The sequence below is a fragment of the Cucumis sativus genome, chromosome 7 (genome assembly GCF_000004075.3).
Source record: "Cucumis sativus cultivar 9930 chromosome 7, Cucumber_9930_V3, whole genome shotgun sequence".
NCBI classification, from domain to species: domain Eukaryota; kingdom Viridiplantae; phylum Streptophyta; class Magnoliopsida; order Cucurbitales; family Cucurbitaceae; genus Cucumis; species Cucumis sativus.
Genome location: NC_026661.2, coordinates 3864834 through 3881927, shown reverse-complemented (window position 1 = coordinate 3881927; position 17094 = coordinate 3864834). Strand labels below are relative to the sequence as shown.

Below are 17094 nucleotides of genomic sequence, written 5' to 3'. Positions count from 1 at the left end.
TCACGATTTGGTCAGTATTCCCGTTTGAGTTCATAATTATCAGGGGCTCCAGGGGCTACCCCTAAACTATAAAAGATCTAAGCTCATATGTTTAATCTGTTGCAAATAAAAAAGGGTATATAACATAAATTATGAGCATCAAGGGACAAAGACCTAACTGGGTCTTCTTCAAAAAGAAGAAAGAAGAAAAGAAAAGGACTTGATTAGATATTGAAGAGATATGGCCAAAGATCTGAAAATGATGTTGGAGAAGCCAAGTTCGATTTAATTACGCTAGTATGATAAAGTTTGTATATGTCGTATAATGAAAAGGCCATGATAACTAAAAACCTAACTAGGGTTAGACACAAGACTTCTAAATTTGAATCACAGCACAAGACTCGGTGATAGCCGATCTTTAAAATAATACTTTGAAGTAGGGGAGCTGATGTTTATAAATGAATTATGGCTTGATAGAATAAAGTTAAGAATTAAGATAAGATCGGGCTAACTCAAGATTATGAAATATACCCACAATTTATTTATGTAGTATTTTTTTTTCATTTATTGTATTTAATTTCTTCGTTTTGAAATAGCGCTTGAGCCAACCACTTTCAAGTTCCATATTTTGTTTTTCGAATCTCACATGATATTTTGTACTGTTTTATTTTTTTATTAGTGTTTTAAAATGATTAAGCTAAAAAGAAAGTCTTAATTCCATGATGTATTTGGGTATCAATCGGCACAACTTAACTAAGCAAAGTGATAGTTTTACATTTATAAAAATTAGAGATGCATATGTGACTATTGAAATTTTTAAAAATATATAGAATATTGAAACTTGAGCAAAGTGATAGTTTAAATGTAGCAAAAAATGACAAAATATTTATTTATCTATTTATTATACAAATATGTGTAACCATTAGTTAGAATTTACTTAATTGTATCTTTTTCTTTTCAAATAGTTAATTGATTTTAACAAATTAAAATTGGAGATCTACATTATTCAACAATACGTTGGCACACAGTCCAATGAACTTTCACTTATTTATATTGAATAAACCATAACAATACCAATATAAAACAAACAGATCAATAATAGGAAACGTCAAAGAAGACAGAGTTTCTTCTTTAGATTTATGAAAATTAATATGTGCTTATTTGGCCACCCAATATGAGCACCGTTAATTTTGAGAGTTGAGGTTTGATTTTTCTTTGCTGGAAAGAATTTCAGAAATGACTCGATCTAAATTTGTTGGCGATGACCCACCAATCTTACAAGCCTCTTCAGCCTTCCTCTTCCACTCTTTGGCATTTCTCTTCATGTCTTCACCCTTTTCTCCTTCCATCAACTCCCTCACAAGCTTCTCCACATCCTCCCTCCTCACATTGCTATCAATCTCCAACCCATTTCCCCACTCCGTCTTACAATAACGACAATTGGTTTGTTGTTCTGCAAAGAACGGCCACGATATCATAGCCACTCCTCCCACAATACTCTCCATCGTCGAGTTCCATCCACTATGCGTCAAAAACCCTCCAACCGAAGAATGTTTCAAAACCTCTTCTTGGTTACACCAATCCGCCAACATCCCTCTTTCTTTCGTTTCTACCAAAAACTCCGCCGGCAACAATGCCGTCTCCCCTTCCACTAGATCCGGCCTTACGATCCACAAGAAGGGCTTCTCACTATTGGCAAGTCCCCATGCAAATTCCACCAAGTGTTGAGGAGACATCACAGTTACGCTTCCAAAGTTGACGTAAACTACTGAGTTGGGTTGTTGTGAATCAAGCCATTTCATGCATTCTGATTGCTCGTCCCATAGATTTGAACGGATGTCCTTGACTTTGTCGTCTTTGATTAACTCGGCAACTAATGAGTTGATTGGACCAATTGGGTAAATGGGAGGGAGTTTTGAGGAAAGTGCTTCCAACACGTGGTGCTCTAAGGAATCAAATGTATTTATGATTATTGCATTGGCTTTGGGGAATGTTTCAAATTGTTCGATGAAAAAGTTGAGCATTATGTCGTCTTTGTCTGTTGTTCTGATAAAGCTTGGAATGTCTCTCAAGCTAATTTTCTCCATTGGCGGGATCCATTCTATTGTTTCTTCTAGATCCCCGTTAGTCATGAAGTTTTCATCTACAAAAGAAATACAAATTAATTTGTGAGCAGAAGATGTTATATCCAGGCGATTAAAGATAATATCAGAGGCACGCTGGTGAATAGAGGTTGTGTGTTTAAGTCTCTATTATAATACAATATTAAATTTATTTTTATCAATAACTTATACTTTTAAATCAATCCATGTATCATGGAATTTTTTTAATTATTATATAATAAAAAATATTATTATCAAATCTGGAGAACAAATCAATTTAAAATTTTCACCTCACAATTACTTTTAATACTAATTAATAAACATTTAACACCTCATTAATATACAGTCAAAAACCAAAGTTTGAAGTTTAAATCTTGAAAACCAAGAACAAAATTAAAATCTGAGAGATGGAATTGTAAGATTTAAAAATATTTTAACTAAATCAAAATTAATTCTAGAACTTATAAGGTAAAATTGCATCATTTTTTAAATCTAAAAACGAGATAAAAGCCAATCCAAGCTAAGCTATATGCTCCTTTTTAGATCAAACAATTCAAAAACATAAAATTAATGTTCATCAGTGATTATTATTACATCAATAGATATCTACCCAAAAATATCTTCAAAGCTACTACGGATGTAATTATAGGAATTATATGTCAAAATTTCAAAAGCATTGATAGGATATGTTTGCGGCACAGTGCTAATCACTACAGCATAAATAATCAGTGGACGAAAAAAAAGGACAGATAGAAAATAATAAAAACGATAACGAACAAGAGCTGTAGATTGTAAGTTAATTTATACCTTTAAAAGGAACCAAGCCCTGTTCAACAAGCTTAGCATACTGCATATATCCAAGGCACCCACAAGCACTAGCCGTCCAAAACGCAGCAGTGGGAATACCAAATTCCTGGGCAGCAAAAACAGTGAAAGTCATGATCCCATCGCCAATAATACAGGAAACGGGTGGAACAGTTCCACTCGAGTTGATCTCCGAAATGAGGCTACAGAATGGAGCCAAACAATTGCGGGAAGTGGAATAGCAGAGTGAAGGAACATGTTGGGTGGCGTTGCCGTTGGACGGTGGGAGGCCGTCGGGAATGGCTCTGAAATGAAAGTCAGGCAAGCCATCCAAAGAGTTGGGACCTCAGGATCTAAGGAGACGTCTATGGTTGTATTCTGTGTTGACAAAAGTTATGTGAAAGCCTTTGTGGTGAAAGAGTTTTGCAAGCTTTAGCATGGGACTTATGTGGCCTTGAGATGGGTATGGGACGAACACTGCATGTGGTTGGTGTTTTCCTTGGTTTACTTTGGTAAGAGAGCCCATTTCTTAATTTCTATGAAATGATTTGTTTCGAAGAGAAATGAGGGATGGGGTTTTGGGTTTGGTATAGGTTATCTTTTATAGGCTCAAACTCATTGGGAAAACAAATGGTTTATTTTACCTGTTTTTATAATCCCATAATATTGTTTATTTTAGACTTAAATCTCATGCCTACTTTGGTTTACTATTAGATTTTGATTTTTTTAAATCAAATTTACAAACACTTATTTGATAGCATCTCAAATTGTCCAATCATTACTTTTTTGATATGTGATATGTGGGTGATTAGAAGAAGTTGTACAAAGATAGATATGCATATCAAAATACACTCAAATATCACTCGTTAATTTATAAGAATGATTAAATACACACTAAAATGCATTAAAAAAATCATAGTTTATATATTTATAACCATGGGTTTTCTCAAAAATAAAAAAAAATATTTTTGTTGATAGAAAAGAATCACTAAAAGACAAAATTTATTATTGAAAGAAATGGTACATGACCATTTGCATAAAATTGCATTGTTTCGTGAATGCACATCTCTTTTAAAAAAATAACCAATTTAAAGAAGTGACACGATTATCCAAATGACCATGAATTGTTTCTATAAACATTCATCTTATTCAAACTTTAAAAAAAAAAAAAATTCATAATGACTTTCTCTTATAGACATTTTTCCCTTTTGTAACTTTTGTTCAAGTTCGATTTATTTCCACATAGAGTATAGTTTGTTAAATCTTGTTGATGAGGTACTGCTTTTATGAGAAAGTGAATATGTACTATCTTGGAAGACAATTAGCACTAAAGTAAAATTAATTGGACTCAAATTCTTTTCCATATTATTATTCATATAACATTTATATATTACCCTCATTTTCTTTAATATTTTGTCAATTTTCCTATCATGGTTATGTTCCATTCACTAGCCAAACATGGTCACTAAATTAAGCCATTCTCTCAATAATTGTAAAGATGTTGAATTTGGAATGATATGAAAATTATTATTGAGGTAACGTGCACACCATGTTTTTCTCACAAAATATAAACACAATCTGCGAAATTTGGAGTAGATTATGATAACTCCTTCTTATTTGGAGTTCATGTTATGGAAACTGTAGTTTTAGGGTTTCTGTAACACCCAATTTTACCCATAATCCCCCGAACAAACTCCTATCTTAATTCCCCTAATCCTTTACCCATACAAACTTTTTTCCATAATCCCCCAACTCTTTTTCATAGAAATAAAAAAATTGAAAAAGCCTTTCATTCATCACTTTTTTTTCTTCTTTTTCAATTAAATTAATTTATAATAAGATTTTTTTTGCACAAAAAAATTATAATGACATATTGTTTTATTTACCTTCAACAAATATCTATTTTGAATATGTTTAATTAAGTAGTTTTTTTAAATTAAATTATTTTGACTTATCTTATCCAAATATTTTAATTTCAGCTAATAAATGTTTTCTTTTCTAACTAAATTATAGAAAATTATCTTGAATTTTATTGTTTTTTAATTAAAATTAGTACTTCCTGTATTTTGTTTAATTTTTTTTAAGTTGACTCATTAAACTCTTTTCAAAGTTTGAAAATATTTACTTATGTAATATAGATTTTTGTACTCATTTTTTGTGATCATGTGACAACAATATTTAGATTAGAAGCAATTAGACAAACGCTTTTGAAAATCACTCTAAAAATATGCTTAGAAAAATAATGATTTAATAACAAATTTATGGAATAAATATTGTATTTAATGACAAATATGTATGCATGAAAGAAAATAGATTAATGCAAACACAAAATCACAACTTAAATGATTGATATGAACATGAAGCTTCTTTAATTCGATGTGCAATATATACACATGAAAAAAAACATGAAACATTACGACTCATAAATTTATTGAGCGAATACAATTAATAAAACTATTTAATAAAATAAATTTATGGGTTTGATGTACATTATATATTAACTATCATAATCTTTCAAATGCATACTATCATAATACTAAAACTATTACAATACTATAATTATCCTTCCTTCAAACATCTTGATGATGATGTTTATAGCAATGAAGTTGATATATATAGCTCCAAACAAGTGTTTGGAAAGGGAGTTTGAGGTGAAATATGTAAACATGGGAATTAGAATGAAGACTTTTTATATAAATGACAGAACATTGTGTAGCAGAAGACTTGTCAATCCACATCGAAGTTGAGAGAGGACAAGACAGAAAGAATTAATATCAACACCCACTCCCCACTGGGTTCAAAATTCTAGGCATTACATTACAAAACACATTACCCACACCCACCCCGACTCCTAACTTTGGGAGAGAATTCAAAAATACTTTTAGGGTGAATTGTGAAGGAAAATTATTAAACTTTTATTTTAAAAATAATTGTGAATTTTTAAAAAGTTTTATAATTAATCCTTGCGCTAAAAAGAAGTGAGAAAGAATACTCTCGTCAATTCATTTTTACACTAAAATTTTTACCATATTATACTTAGACGTTGGTCAAGTAGAAAGATTCACGTTCTAAAATCTCTTGATGTTTTCATTGATTCTCTTTATTTTTAATGCATAAAAAATAGAAAAGTAAGACAATATTAACAATTTGTGTTGTATAACATAAAATGTATTTTTTTAAACTTTTTTTCTTTAAGTTTAAGATAATTTTTGAAACTTTTGAAACTTTAAATGTATTTTGAAAAGTAGAGTGTTTTAATAATTAAATACATTGATTTTGCTTAACTAGTTAGTTATTGTTTTAGTATGTTTAAATAAAAATTTTATTTTAGAATTTTGTAAGATTTTTTTTTTTTTGAATTTTATGTTATAACTTGAATAGTTTTGTTGGTGAGAAAATTAGTGAAATTTTTTTAATCAATGAGAATATTTTTTTACCGTTTTTAGTTCATGGATCATTATGAGATTATTCACTAGTTTAGGGTTTTTTAAAAATAAAATATATAACTTGGGTCAGTTTGGTGCACCCAATCATTCACATTAGATGAAGAGGCTTTTAGCACACTCATCATTCCTATCAAATATATTCATTTGTTGAAGTGCAAGAAATTAACATGATGATCCAAAAGAAAGTCTAGAGATAAGTCCAAAAAACAACAACGAACAAAAAAGTAAAGTCAAGTAAAAGCACTGCAGTTTAGAGAAATTACAGTTTAACGATTTTTCTCAAAACTAACCACTATAAATGTATCTTTGAACGCTTTTTTCACTTTTTAAAATTTTAAAAATTTAGATGTTTTTACACTGATGATATAAATAAAATAATTATATAAATATAGTAACTAAATTGAAACCAAACTTGAAACTGAGACTAAAATGGAAACTAGATCTAAAGTCGACATGTATGTGTGTATATTTATATATATGTAACGTGATGGCAAGAATAGTTTGTTGGCATTTTCGTTTCAATTTTATTTTTATTTTTATGCAATAATAGTAAAAAAAATGAAAATGCTTCGAAATTTACCATAGGATAGCATGTGACATTTAATTATGACTTCTTTCTTTGTGGCCTTATATGAATAATGAAGCTATATTTTAATATTCTATTAATATTATTTATTATTGTGAATAGCAAGATCTTCTCCTTCATTGCTTTATTTATTTATTTATTTATTTATTTATAGATCCACATGTGTTGGAGAAGAAAACAAAAAGAAAAAAAAAGTGGAAGAGAGAGGGTAGATTTTTCTTTTAAAAAAAAGAAAATTGATCATATGTTTAATTCCAATTATTATAAAAAATAACCAATTATTTTAATAAAAAAAATTCATTTTTATTTTTTAAAATTTGAAGGTTAGTGGCACATATCCCAAACACTTTGAAGTTTAGAAATAAATAATTTGGAGGGATTTTTTTTTAAGAATATAAGAAATTGATCCAATATTTATGGTGTATAAAATAATTTTGAAAACGAAAAAAAGTCCATAGGTTTGTAATGAAAATACAAAAATGCCAAATATACTGTATAGATCTAAATCTAAACGATTATGATACCTAAAATCTAAACGGTCTTGGTTGAAGATCGTGAAACAAGATTTTTTATATTGGTATATCCCAACCATTTTTGTACCATCCTCCCAAAGATTTTTTTTCAAGATCTTTTACAATTTTATAGAATTGATACTTGATCGTGTACCCAAATCTAAACTAATTGATTTGATCTCAACAATTTTTGTTCAAGAAATTACGTACACCATCTTTAACCAAATAACAATTTTAAAAAAAATTACAAGATTGATTATGGATTGAAAACAAAGATAATGAATTAAAAAAATATCAAAGAAAAATTGGAAAAGATGAGAAGAAAAAAATTGGAAATTAGGAATAATGAAGAAATTAAAAAACACTAAGGACAAACCTAGAAAATTAAAAAAAATTAATCAATCTAATGGACTTTTTTATTTTGTTACATGAATCGTAAATATTTGGGTGTTTTATTATTTTTATAAAAATGAATCAAATTTAGTTGTATTAATTAATTTATTTTTTAATAAGAAAATGAAACTTTTACAAACATTAATTAACTAGATATTGGGAAGCCTTTGAATCTAATTAACATGCGTAAATCGGTATTTAATAAAATATTCAATCCTAGAAAATGAATCATTTTGTATTCATTAACGTGAAGATAGTGTTAATAATAAATATTTTTAAATTTTGTTTATTAACTTATTTTTTAATTATATATATATATATATGTTAAATGTATCAATTACGTAAGTTTTTGGTCTTTTAAATTAGGATAGCAGTTTGAGAATATGATATAGCAATTATAGCACATTATTTTAAAATTTTGTAAATATGACAAAATTCTCACTTTTCCATCGTAAATTTGTTATTATTCCTAAACTACCATTCAATAACTTATTTATCTTCTTTTTTTTAATGCTCTACTCCTTAATTATTTATTCTTTCATTTTTTAAGGCCATAATTATTTGTTTATTCTTATACTAGAAAAATTATTTATTCTTTCTAAATTATTTTGTTTTATTTTTTTATATTAATTTTTTTTTGTTTTACTTTGTCTTAGTTTGAACTTATATTATATGTATTAGTTCATTATAATATTACGTAATTTTTTGTTTTTTTAAATTTTATGCAGTTCATTATAATATTATTAAGTATATGAATTGTGTAACTTTGTGTATCATTATCAAGTATAACAACAATATATTGTTAAAGCATATCAATAAAGTGAATCATTATCAAGTATATGAACCAAATTTACAAGTGTATATCAATAGTATATTAAGGATATAAGTAGGACTCCAAGCATATCAGGTGCATTTAATCAATCAATTGTATAAGTGAAGAATATTAAATGTATATGCAGTGTATCATGTATATCAAACATATATTAGTAATGTTTCAAATGTGTATCAAAATGTATCGAGTGTATAAAAAAGTATCAGGTGCATCAAGTGTATCAGGTTTATCAAATGGTGTATTAAGTGTATTAGACGTGTATAAGGTGTATCAAACGTATATTAGTAACGATGACACTTGTGACATTCTATCTATTGATATGTGGGTTAGCTAGATTTCGTTTTTGTCATTTTCACAAATAATAAAGTGTGTACTATGAACTTAATTATTATAATTTATTTTGTCATTTTTGCAAGTGTCGCTTTAACTTACATGCATTATAAGTGTTCGTGGTCATTGCAAAATTTAATAAATGAACAAAATGCAAAATTGAAATTTATGACCAAAATCAAATGTATATAAACATGTAAATATATATGCCTTTATTTGTGGTCAATTGGTAAGAGATTTGGTAGGGTTAGTGTGTGTGTTTGGGACATGTTTCCATTATTAAATTCTATTCTTTACTATTCATTTCAGTGTATTTTTTTTAATACAATAATCGTAGAAATGGATGAGATCATATCAATTAATTACGGTTGGGGTAAGTTCTTCTTGGTATCTTAAATGTGTTTGATAGTATATTTAAGTAGTTGTAGTATCAATTAAAATATTAAGTTGAATATAAACTAGGTTAATTATGAAGTACAATGACCAAAGTGTTGCAAATTTGAAAATATAAAGACTAAATTGTTTACTTATTAAATTTCAATCACAAATTAATTGTTACTTTCTTCAAAGTTCAAGTACCATATAATTTGTTTATTTATTTTACCTATAACCAATTATTAATTAATCTATACGTACACGTTTAACGTCAAAATTTTAAATATATTATAACCTTATTTTATAATATTATAGTAAAGCCAACAAGAGCTTAGTTTGCTCTAGACAATGAATTTTTTATATTTTGATTTATTTTGCAATATTTAAAAACAACACAATGCATTCAATCATATTTATTTGGAAAAAGTATATTTTAAGTCCCAAGTTTTAAAGAGCAGACACATTTGGTTTTTGAGTTTTAAAAAATGAGTAGATTAGAAGAATAATTTCTAAAAATCATATTCTCCAAAGGAGAATTGTAAAGAATAACAAAATTGACAAAATATTTAAAAGCTATAGCAAAACTTCATATTTTATCAATAACAAACATTTAATCGCCAGTGATATTCTTCTATTTGTGGACTATCATTGATAGAATTCAAAAATCTTGTTATAGTTTGTAAATATTTTAATTTATTTTGTTATTTTCTAAAATGCTCTTTCTCTTTAAAACAATTTTTTTCTATTTTTAAATATCAAATAATTATTTTTGAAAAATCAAATAAAAAATACTTTTATGACCGGTTAAACTTACTTTTAAAAACATAGAGACTAAAAAGGTAAAATTATAAATTTTATTATCAAATAAGTCTATTCTTATAAACTTGAATATCAATTCCACGTTTAAAAAATTAAATTCAAAATCAAAATGGATGAACAACATATTCTAAAATCAGTTTTCAAAGACAGATGAACTCAATCCATGAATTTTTCAACATGAAAAAGATAAAACATAATCAAGATTAGAATAAGGCCACATATATGTGGTGTGATCGAGCAGATTTCATCAGCGTAACAAATCCGAATCAAATAATTTACCTAATTACACACCAAGAGGTAGTTCTAGTGGTAATAAAGTCTCGGTCGAACTCAAGGAGCACGAAAATCTCTTAAGTAAATTATTTTTAAGCTGAGGTAATTAATTGGGGGAAGGGGCGGGTTGAGTTGTTTTCATGTTCAAAACATCTTCTGAGATTATCCCCAGCAAGCCAAGAGATAAGGAGCTCATCATTTCTGATCCAAACTGTGGGAGTATATGATCATCTTTGGAGCTTTCTTCCTTGTTCGCTGGCAGCTTCATCGTCATGTTTCTTTTCCTTTGTGAGATATGGTGTTCAAGACCCATACTCTTAATTAATGGTAGCAACTTGGGATTTCCATAAGGGATAATTTTCATCGTTGAGTTTGATTGAAATGAGACTAGTTGTCCGATGAAAAGATTGAATTGTGGAGCTTTTTCTTCCATGGCCATAGAAAAAATTTTCAGCTTTGTGAGACAAGTTTTTCTATTAGCACACAAGAGTAGCTCTGATACCGTAGAGATCAAACTAAAACCTTAATCAAAGGAGAAAATAAGTTAATGAATATTTATACACAAACCTTAATGAATATTTATATACAAATGTGAATAAGTTACATACAGGGAAAGAATAAATTTGTGATGAAAAGAATAAATTTGTGAAGGTTACAACAAGAGTTCATATCTTCCATTCAAGGCAATATTAATAACACAACTAATTACATAATCAAATCTCTTTATTGACACAGGCTTAGAGTGGGGAATTGGAGTGGATGGTTCTCTGGCCATTGAATTCATCTTACATAATAAGACAACTAATTACAGTGTGAAAGTATATTCTGAAGAATATTCTCTTTATCTATTTGATTGATCAAAGGGAGTGTATTTATACAAGGTTAGTTACCCAAATAAACTAAACCTACTTTATTTACATTAATATCATTACCCAAAATAACTAAACCTTATTTACATTAATACCCTCCCTCAAACTCAAGGTGGTAGAGTAGCGATCAACTTGAGTTTGGTAAGTAAGTGACAAAATCGATTAGATGGCAAGGCTTTGGTGAAGATATCCGCAGGTTGTTCAATAGTAGAAACAGAACGTAAGAGGAGGGTGTTGCTTAAGAGGTGGTGACGAACAAAGTGACAGTCATTTTCAATGTGTTTTGTACGTTCATGAAACACATCATTGTGAGCAATCTGAATGGCACTACGATTGTCACAATGGAGGAGGGTAGGACCCTGTTGAGGGACACTCATATCGGCAAGGAGCCACCGAAGCCATATAAGTTCAGCTGTAGCATCAGCCAGAGCACGATATTCAGATTCCGTACTGGAACGAGATATAACACTTTTTTCTTACTACGCCATGAGATGAGAGAATCACCTAAGTAAAAACAGTATCCTGTAGTGGATCGTCGATCAGTAGGATCCCCCGCCCAATCAGCATCAGAATATCCCGACAACACAAGGGAAGACTGAGATGAGAATTGAAGACCATGTCCCAAGGTGCCTTTGACATAGCGAAGTATGCGTAGAACAGCAGTGAAATGAATTGTTCGAGGAGCAGCCATAAATTGACTGACAATATGAACAGCATATGCAATATCTGGGCGAGTTACTGTTAGGTATATAAGACTGCCAACAAGTTGCCGATACAAGCTTGCATCGTCAAGAGGAACACCATCAAACGGAGTTAGATGGACATGAGGATCTAACGGTGTTGAAGATGTGGTGGAGTCTGTAATTCCTGAGCGTGCTATTAGATCAGATGCATATTTCGCTTGAGATAACAGATAACCATCTGAACGGTGAGAGACTTCAAGACCGAGAAAGTAATTGAGAGATCCAAGGTCTTTCATCTCAAAATGTTGACCAAGATATTGTTGTAGGTCGGATATGGCCTGTTGATCATTACCAGTAATAATCATATCATCAACATAAAGAAGGAGAAGAACAATACCATGAGTTGTCTGTCGTGTAAAAAGGGCATTGTCGTGAGAGCTGGAGGTAAATCCAAGTTGAGTAATGGTGGAGCTAAACGTGGCAAACCAAGCTCGTGGAGCCTGTTTTAGACCGTATAGAGCGCGACGAAGGAGACACACCTTGTTGGGAGGAGGAGAAGTTCCCTGAGGTGGCTTCATATACACTTCTTCAGATAGGTTGCCGTGAAGAAATGCATTTTTGACATCCATCTGAAAAAGAGGCCACTGTTTGGCAGCAGCAACAGCTAACAAGCTGCGAACAGATGTCATCCGGGCAACAGGGGCAAATGTTTCTTCATAGTCTATCCCATATTCTTGTGAGTATCCTTTTGCAACAAGCCGAGCTTTATAACGTTCAATAGTTCCATCAGAGTGAGTTTTGATTTTGTAAATCCATTTGCAACCAATGGGTCTTTTACCGGGAGGTAAATCAACATAGTCCCAAGTGTGCGTCTTTTCAAGAGCCTGTAATTCTTCATCCATTGCTTTCTGCCATACTGGGTTAATACTGGCCTCTTGATAAGAGGTGGGTTCAACAAGGGAAACAATGGTAGAAAAACAATGGTAATCAGTGAGATGAGGGGGAGGTTCTCTTACCCTGGTAGAGCGACGAAGAGGAGTAGCAGGTGGCGATTCAGGAACATCATCGGAGACAGACGGTGGATCCAGATTTGCAGTAGCAGGTGAAGATTGTGCAAGCTCAGTATCCAAGGTGGGTTCAGAGAGAGGAAAAAGGTCAACAGATGTGTTTGTAAAGAAAGATTGAGGACTAGAGAAGGAGGTGTGGAAGGAGGACAAACGAGAGAACATAGTGTGTTCCCAAAAAGTGACATGCCGAGATATCCGGAGTCGGTTGGAAAGAGGGTCCCAACAACGAAATCCTTTGTGTTCGGTGCCATAGCCAAGGAAGCAACAGAGACGGGCACGTGGTTCAAGTTTATTGTGTTCATGAGGATGTAACAGAACGAAGCAGGCACTACCAAAAACTTTGAGTTTAGAATAGTCGGGAGAAATACCATATAGTTTTTCGAACGGAGAGGTATTTTGAAGGACAGAGGAAGGGAGACGATTGATTGTATATACTGATGTAAGGGCAGCTTCACCCCAGAATTTTTCTGGACAAGAGGCAGAAAGAAGGAGGGCACGTACTGAGTCAAGAATGTGACGATGTTTGCGCTCAGCACGTCCATTTTGTTGAGAGGTATGAGGGCAAGAGCGCTGAACAATAGTGCCCTGTTGGGAAAGAAAAGAAAGAAGGATGGAATCTTTATATTCCAAAGCATTATCAGTGCGAAGAATTTTGATGGGAGAGGAAAATTGAGTGCGAATCATGTTAGCAAACTCAATATATGTGCGAGATAATTCAGAACGATGTTTTAGAAAGTAAATCCATGTAAATCGAGAGTAGTCATCAATGAATAAAACATAGTAGCGATAACCATGAACAGTAGTAATTGGGGCAGGACCCCAAATATCAGAATGCACTAATCAAAAGGTTTATCACAATTAGAGATGGATTGAGAAAAAGATAAGGCAGGTTGTTTAGCAAGTTTGCAATTCAAACAATTAAAAGGAACAAATTTAGTAAGATTAGTCAAATTGTTAACAGAAATTAAATGACGAAGTTTTTCAGAGGAAGCATGACCAAGACGAAGATGCCACTGATATGTGTCAGAATCAGTGACCGAAGCAGAGATGGAAGAAGGAGATGAAATCCGAAGTGATGTGAGCTCAAACAATCTTCCCACTTTGCGACCCGTTCCAATCGTCTGTCCCGTCTGCGGATCCTGAACCTGACAACCATTGGGAGAAAATGAAACATTTAAGCCCAGATCACATAATTGACCAACAGACACTAGATTAAAGGTCAGGTTAGGAACACAGTAAGTATGGGAAGATGTACACTGGGAGTATCAATGGTACCAGTATGAGAGATGTTCATACAATTACCATCAGCAGCATAAATAGGAGGTAAAGATTTTGTAGGGCTAGACGTAGACATAAGAGAAGAGTCAGAGGTCATATGATTACAACAGGCAGAATCAAGAAGCCATCGATTACCTGATGAAACAGCCAGAGCGGATGATGATGAAATTAGTTGATTCAATAAGCTCTGAAGATCACTTATCTGAATGGGGATGAATCATCCGAGGTCGCAGCAACAACAGATGAGGAACCATGTTTGGTAAAAATTTTCTCTTTTGTGGAAGTGCTAGGAGGTCGGGGTGGTCTGGTAGGGCAGTTATCCAGAATGTGGCCATGTTTATGGCAGTACCTGCACTCTATTTTAGGACAGTTACTAAATTTGTGACCAGAGAGCTTACAATTCTTACAAAACATATTTGCGGCTCTGTTGGGAGTGTATGTGCTAGCAAGGACAACATCAGATTGTTTAGTAGAGTTGATGCCAAGACGCTTTTCTTCAAACAGAATTTCTTGAATAGCTGCATCTAATGAGGGTAAGGGATTCCGGTGTAGTAAAGCAGCTCTAACAGATTCATATTCTGGACGTAATCCCATAAGGACTTTAATAAGGCGAAGATGATCTTTGCTGATGTTCGCTTGGTCAAGTTGAGTCCAAATGGGTTGAAGAACTGCCAAATATTCATTAACAGACTGACCAGAATCTTGATTTAGATTTACAAGTGTACTGTGCAGTTGGTAATAATGGGCTAAACCAATAGACTTGAAGCGTGTAGACAAAAAATCCCATAATATTTTAGCATCATGAAAGGCATCAAACTGTGCATGTATAGCGGGAATAGAGGTGTTACCAAGCCAGGTGATAATTTGATGATTTTTACTGTCCCAATCTTCGAGACGTTCAATGAATGTGTTATCCCCTTCCTTTGCAGTTGGTTTGGTGATGTCGCCAGTTACAATGCGCCATAGTTTTCTTCCAATAAGAAAACTTTTCATTTGATTTGCCCATGTGATATAATTTGTACCATCAAGTATGGTAGAAATGGGTCTAAAGATATGGTCTCTCTCCATTTTGATTTGGGGTTAACAATGCGGATTTTCGGCCGTGACTGGATTCAGGGGTGCACGGCTGGGAACGGAGACAAACAACAAAAAAAACTTGAAGACAAACGGCTGAAGGATTCGTCAGATCTGGTGTTGAACCGTGCAGATCTGTCACCAGAGACCGAATCGACAAGAAACCACGATCAGCGTGTAGATCTACAAAAGATCTATCGATCTACGAACTTCGAAACATCGACAGAGTGGAAGACGGAGCTAGATCTGCGAAAAATGAAATCAAAGAAACTTGGAAAGATAGGGTTTCCAACGGAGGCAGATCCGGCTGAGACGGCTGGACAGCGGCGGAAGAGCAATGGCGGCAGCGGCGGAAGGTTTTGCGGTACAGATCTGGACGGCGGCCGCAAGGTGACGCGTACGGCTGCCTCGCGGATGGAGACGAATCGGAAGGTGACGCGTACGGCTGCCTCGCGGATGGAGACGAATCGGAGCGGAAACGATGCGGCTGCCTCGCGGATGGAGATGAATCGGAGCGGAAACGGCCGATGTTGCGATGCCGAGGCTGCTGCGATGCCGAGGCTGCTGCTGATCGGCGCGACGCCGATGTTGTGGCTGGAGACAGATCGGAGCTGTCTGCAAGGCGCGCGGAAGGGCTGGAGACAGATCGAAGCTGTCTGCGGCGCGATGAGGATGACGATGACGGAACGGCTGCGAGTGGGCGGCGACGGCGACGGAGACGGAGACGGAGACTTTCACGGGTGTGCGGCGACGGCGGCGGCGGCGGCTAAGATGAAAAACCCTAGCTCTGATACCATGTGAAAGTATATTCTGAAGAATATTCTCTTTATCTATTTGATTGATCAAAGGGAGTGTATTTATACAAGGTTAGTTACCCAAATAAACTAAACCTACTTTATTTACATTAATATCATTACCCAAAATAACTAAACCTTATTTACATTAATATACAGAATCAAATCTCTTTTTAGAATAAAATACCAACCTAACGACAAAACTCTACAAAAAGAATACAAAAGATAGCAATATATTGCAATATTAAAAAAAAAAGGCAATATACTAGTAGCCTTTCGAGAGGGATATCTCTCTCCCGAAGTCTCCCATTGGAAACTTTCACCAAAATCATCTACATGTTCTATGGTCCACAACTCCCACTATTTATATCCAACAGATGAATACCTAATGACCCACAATACATTTTATTAATATCATATACTAATCTTACCTATATACCTCTAACTAGATAGGATTCTCACAAATACGTTTAGAATAACTGTGAATTTGGGTGTTATATGGCTGCCTTACTCAGCCTTTTCTCATTCAATCAAAGACATGGATGATGTGTAAAAGGCCTCATGGCGATATTCTATTGAAACAACAAGATTCTAAAATCTCCCGAACTTTACAGTTTGCTGAGAGTGTGTTTTGTCAATGAGATTGTAATATCTCTTATTCTTGAGGACTTGTTTTGCAATTTCTCCCACAAGCTTACTTTCAATTGATCCTCTTGTATTCTCATCAGTATCTCTGATAGAGTTTTAGTGTTACTCAGTACATTTTTACATGTTTTTTCTTGTTGATCCGTGGTATTTTGATCTTCCTAGTAATAAACAAACACTTGCATAATACAAGTTGGCTGTGATATGAACTCAAAACTAAAGGTAAAAGGACT

At 32.9% G+C, this 17094-nt stretch overlaps 1 protein-coding gene and 1 long non-coding RNA gene across 2 annotated transcripts; both read right to left on the bottom strand.

Annotated features, from left to right (window-relative positions):
- Nucleotides 1-984: 984 nt before the first annotated feature.
- Nucleotides 985-3487, bottom strand: LOC101217790 (7-deoxyloganetin glucosyltransferase). The gene is given in 2 exon segments (XM_011660475.2): nt 985-2122; nt 2889-3487. Coding segments are annotated over 2 exon segments (1482 nt in total). The 5' UTR covers nt 3412-3487; the 3' UTR covers nt 985-1163.
- Nucleotides 3488-13916: 10429 nt separating this feature from the next.
- Nucleotides 13917-14560, bottom strand: LOC116404952. Its single transcript, XR_004217971.1, has 2 exons — nt 14484-14560; nt 13917-14215 (listed from the first exon to the last, which is right to left on the bottom strand). It is a non-coding gene; the product is annotated as an uncharacterized LOC116404952 (long non-coding RNA).
- Between the last annotated feature and the right edge of the window lie 2534 nt (nt 14561-17094).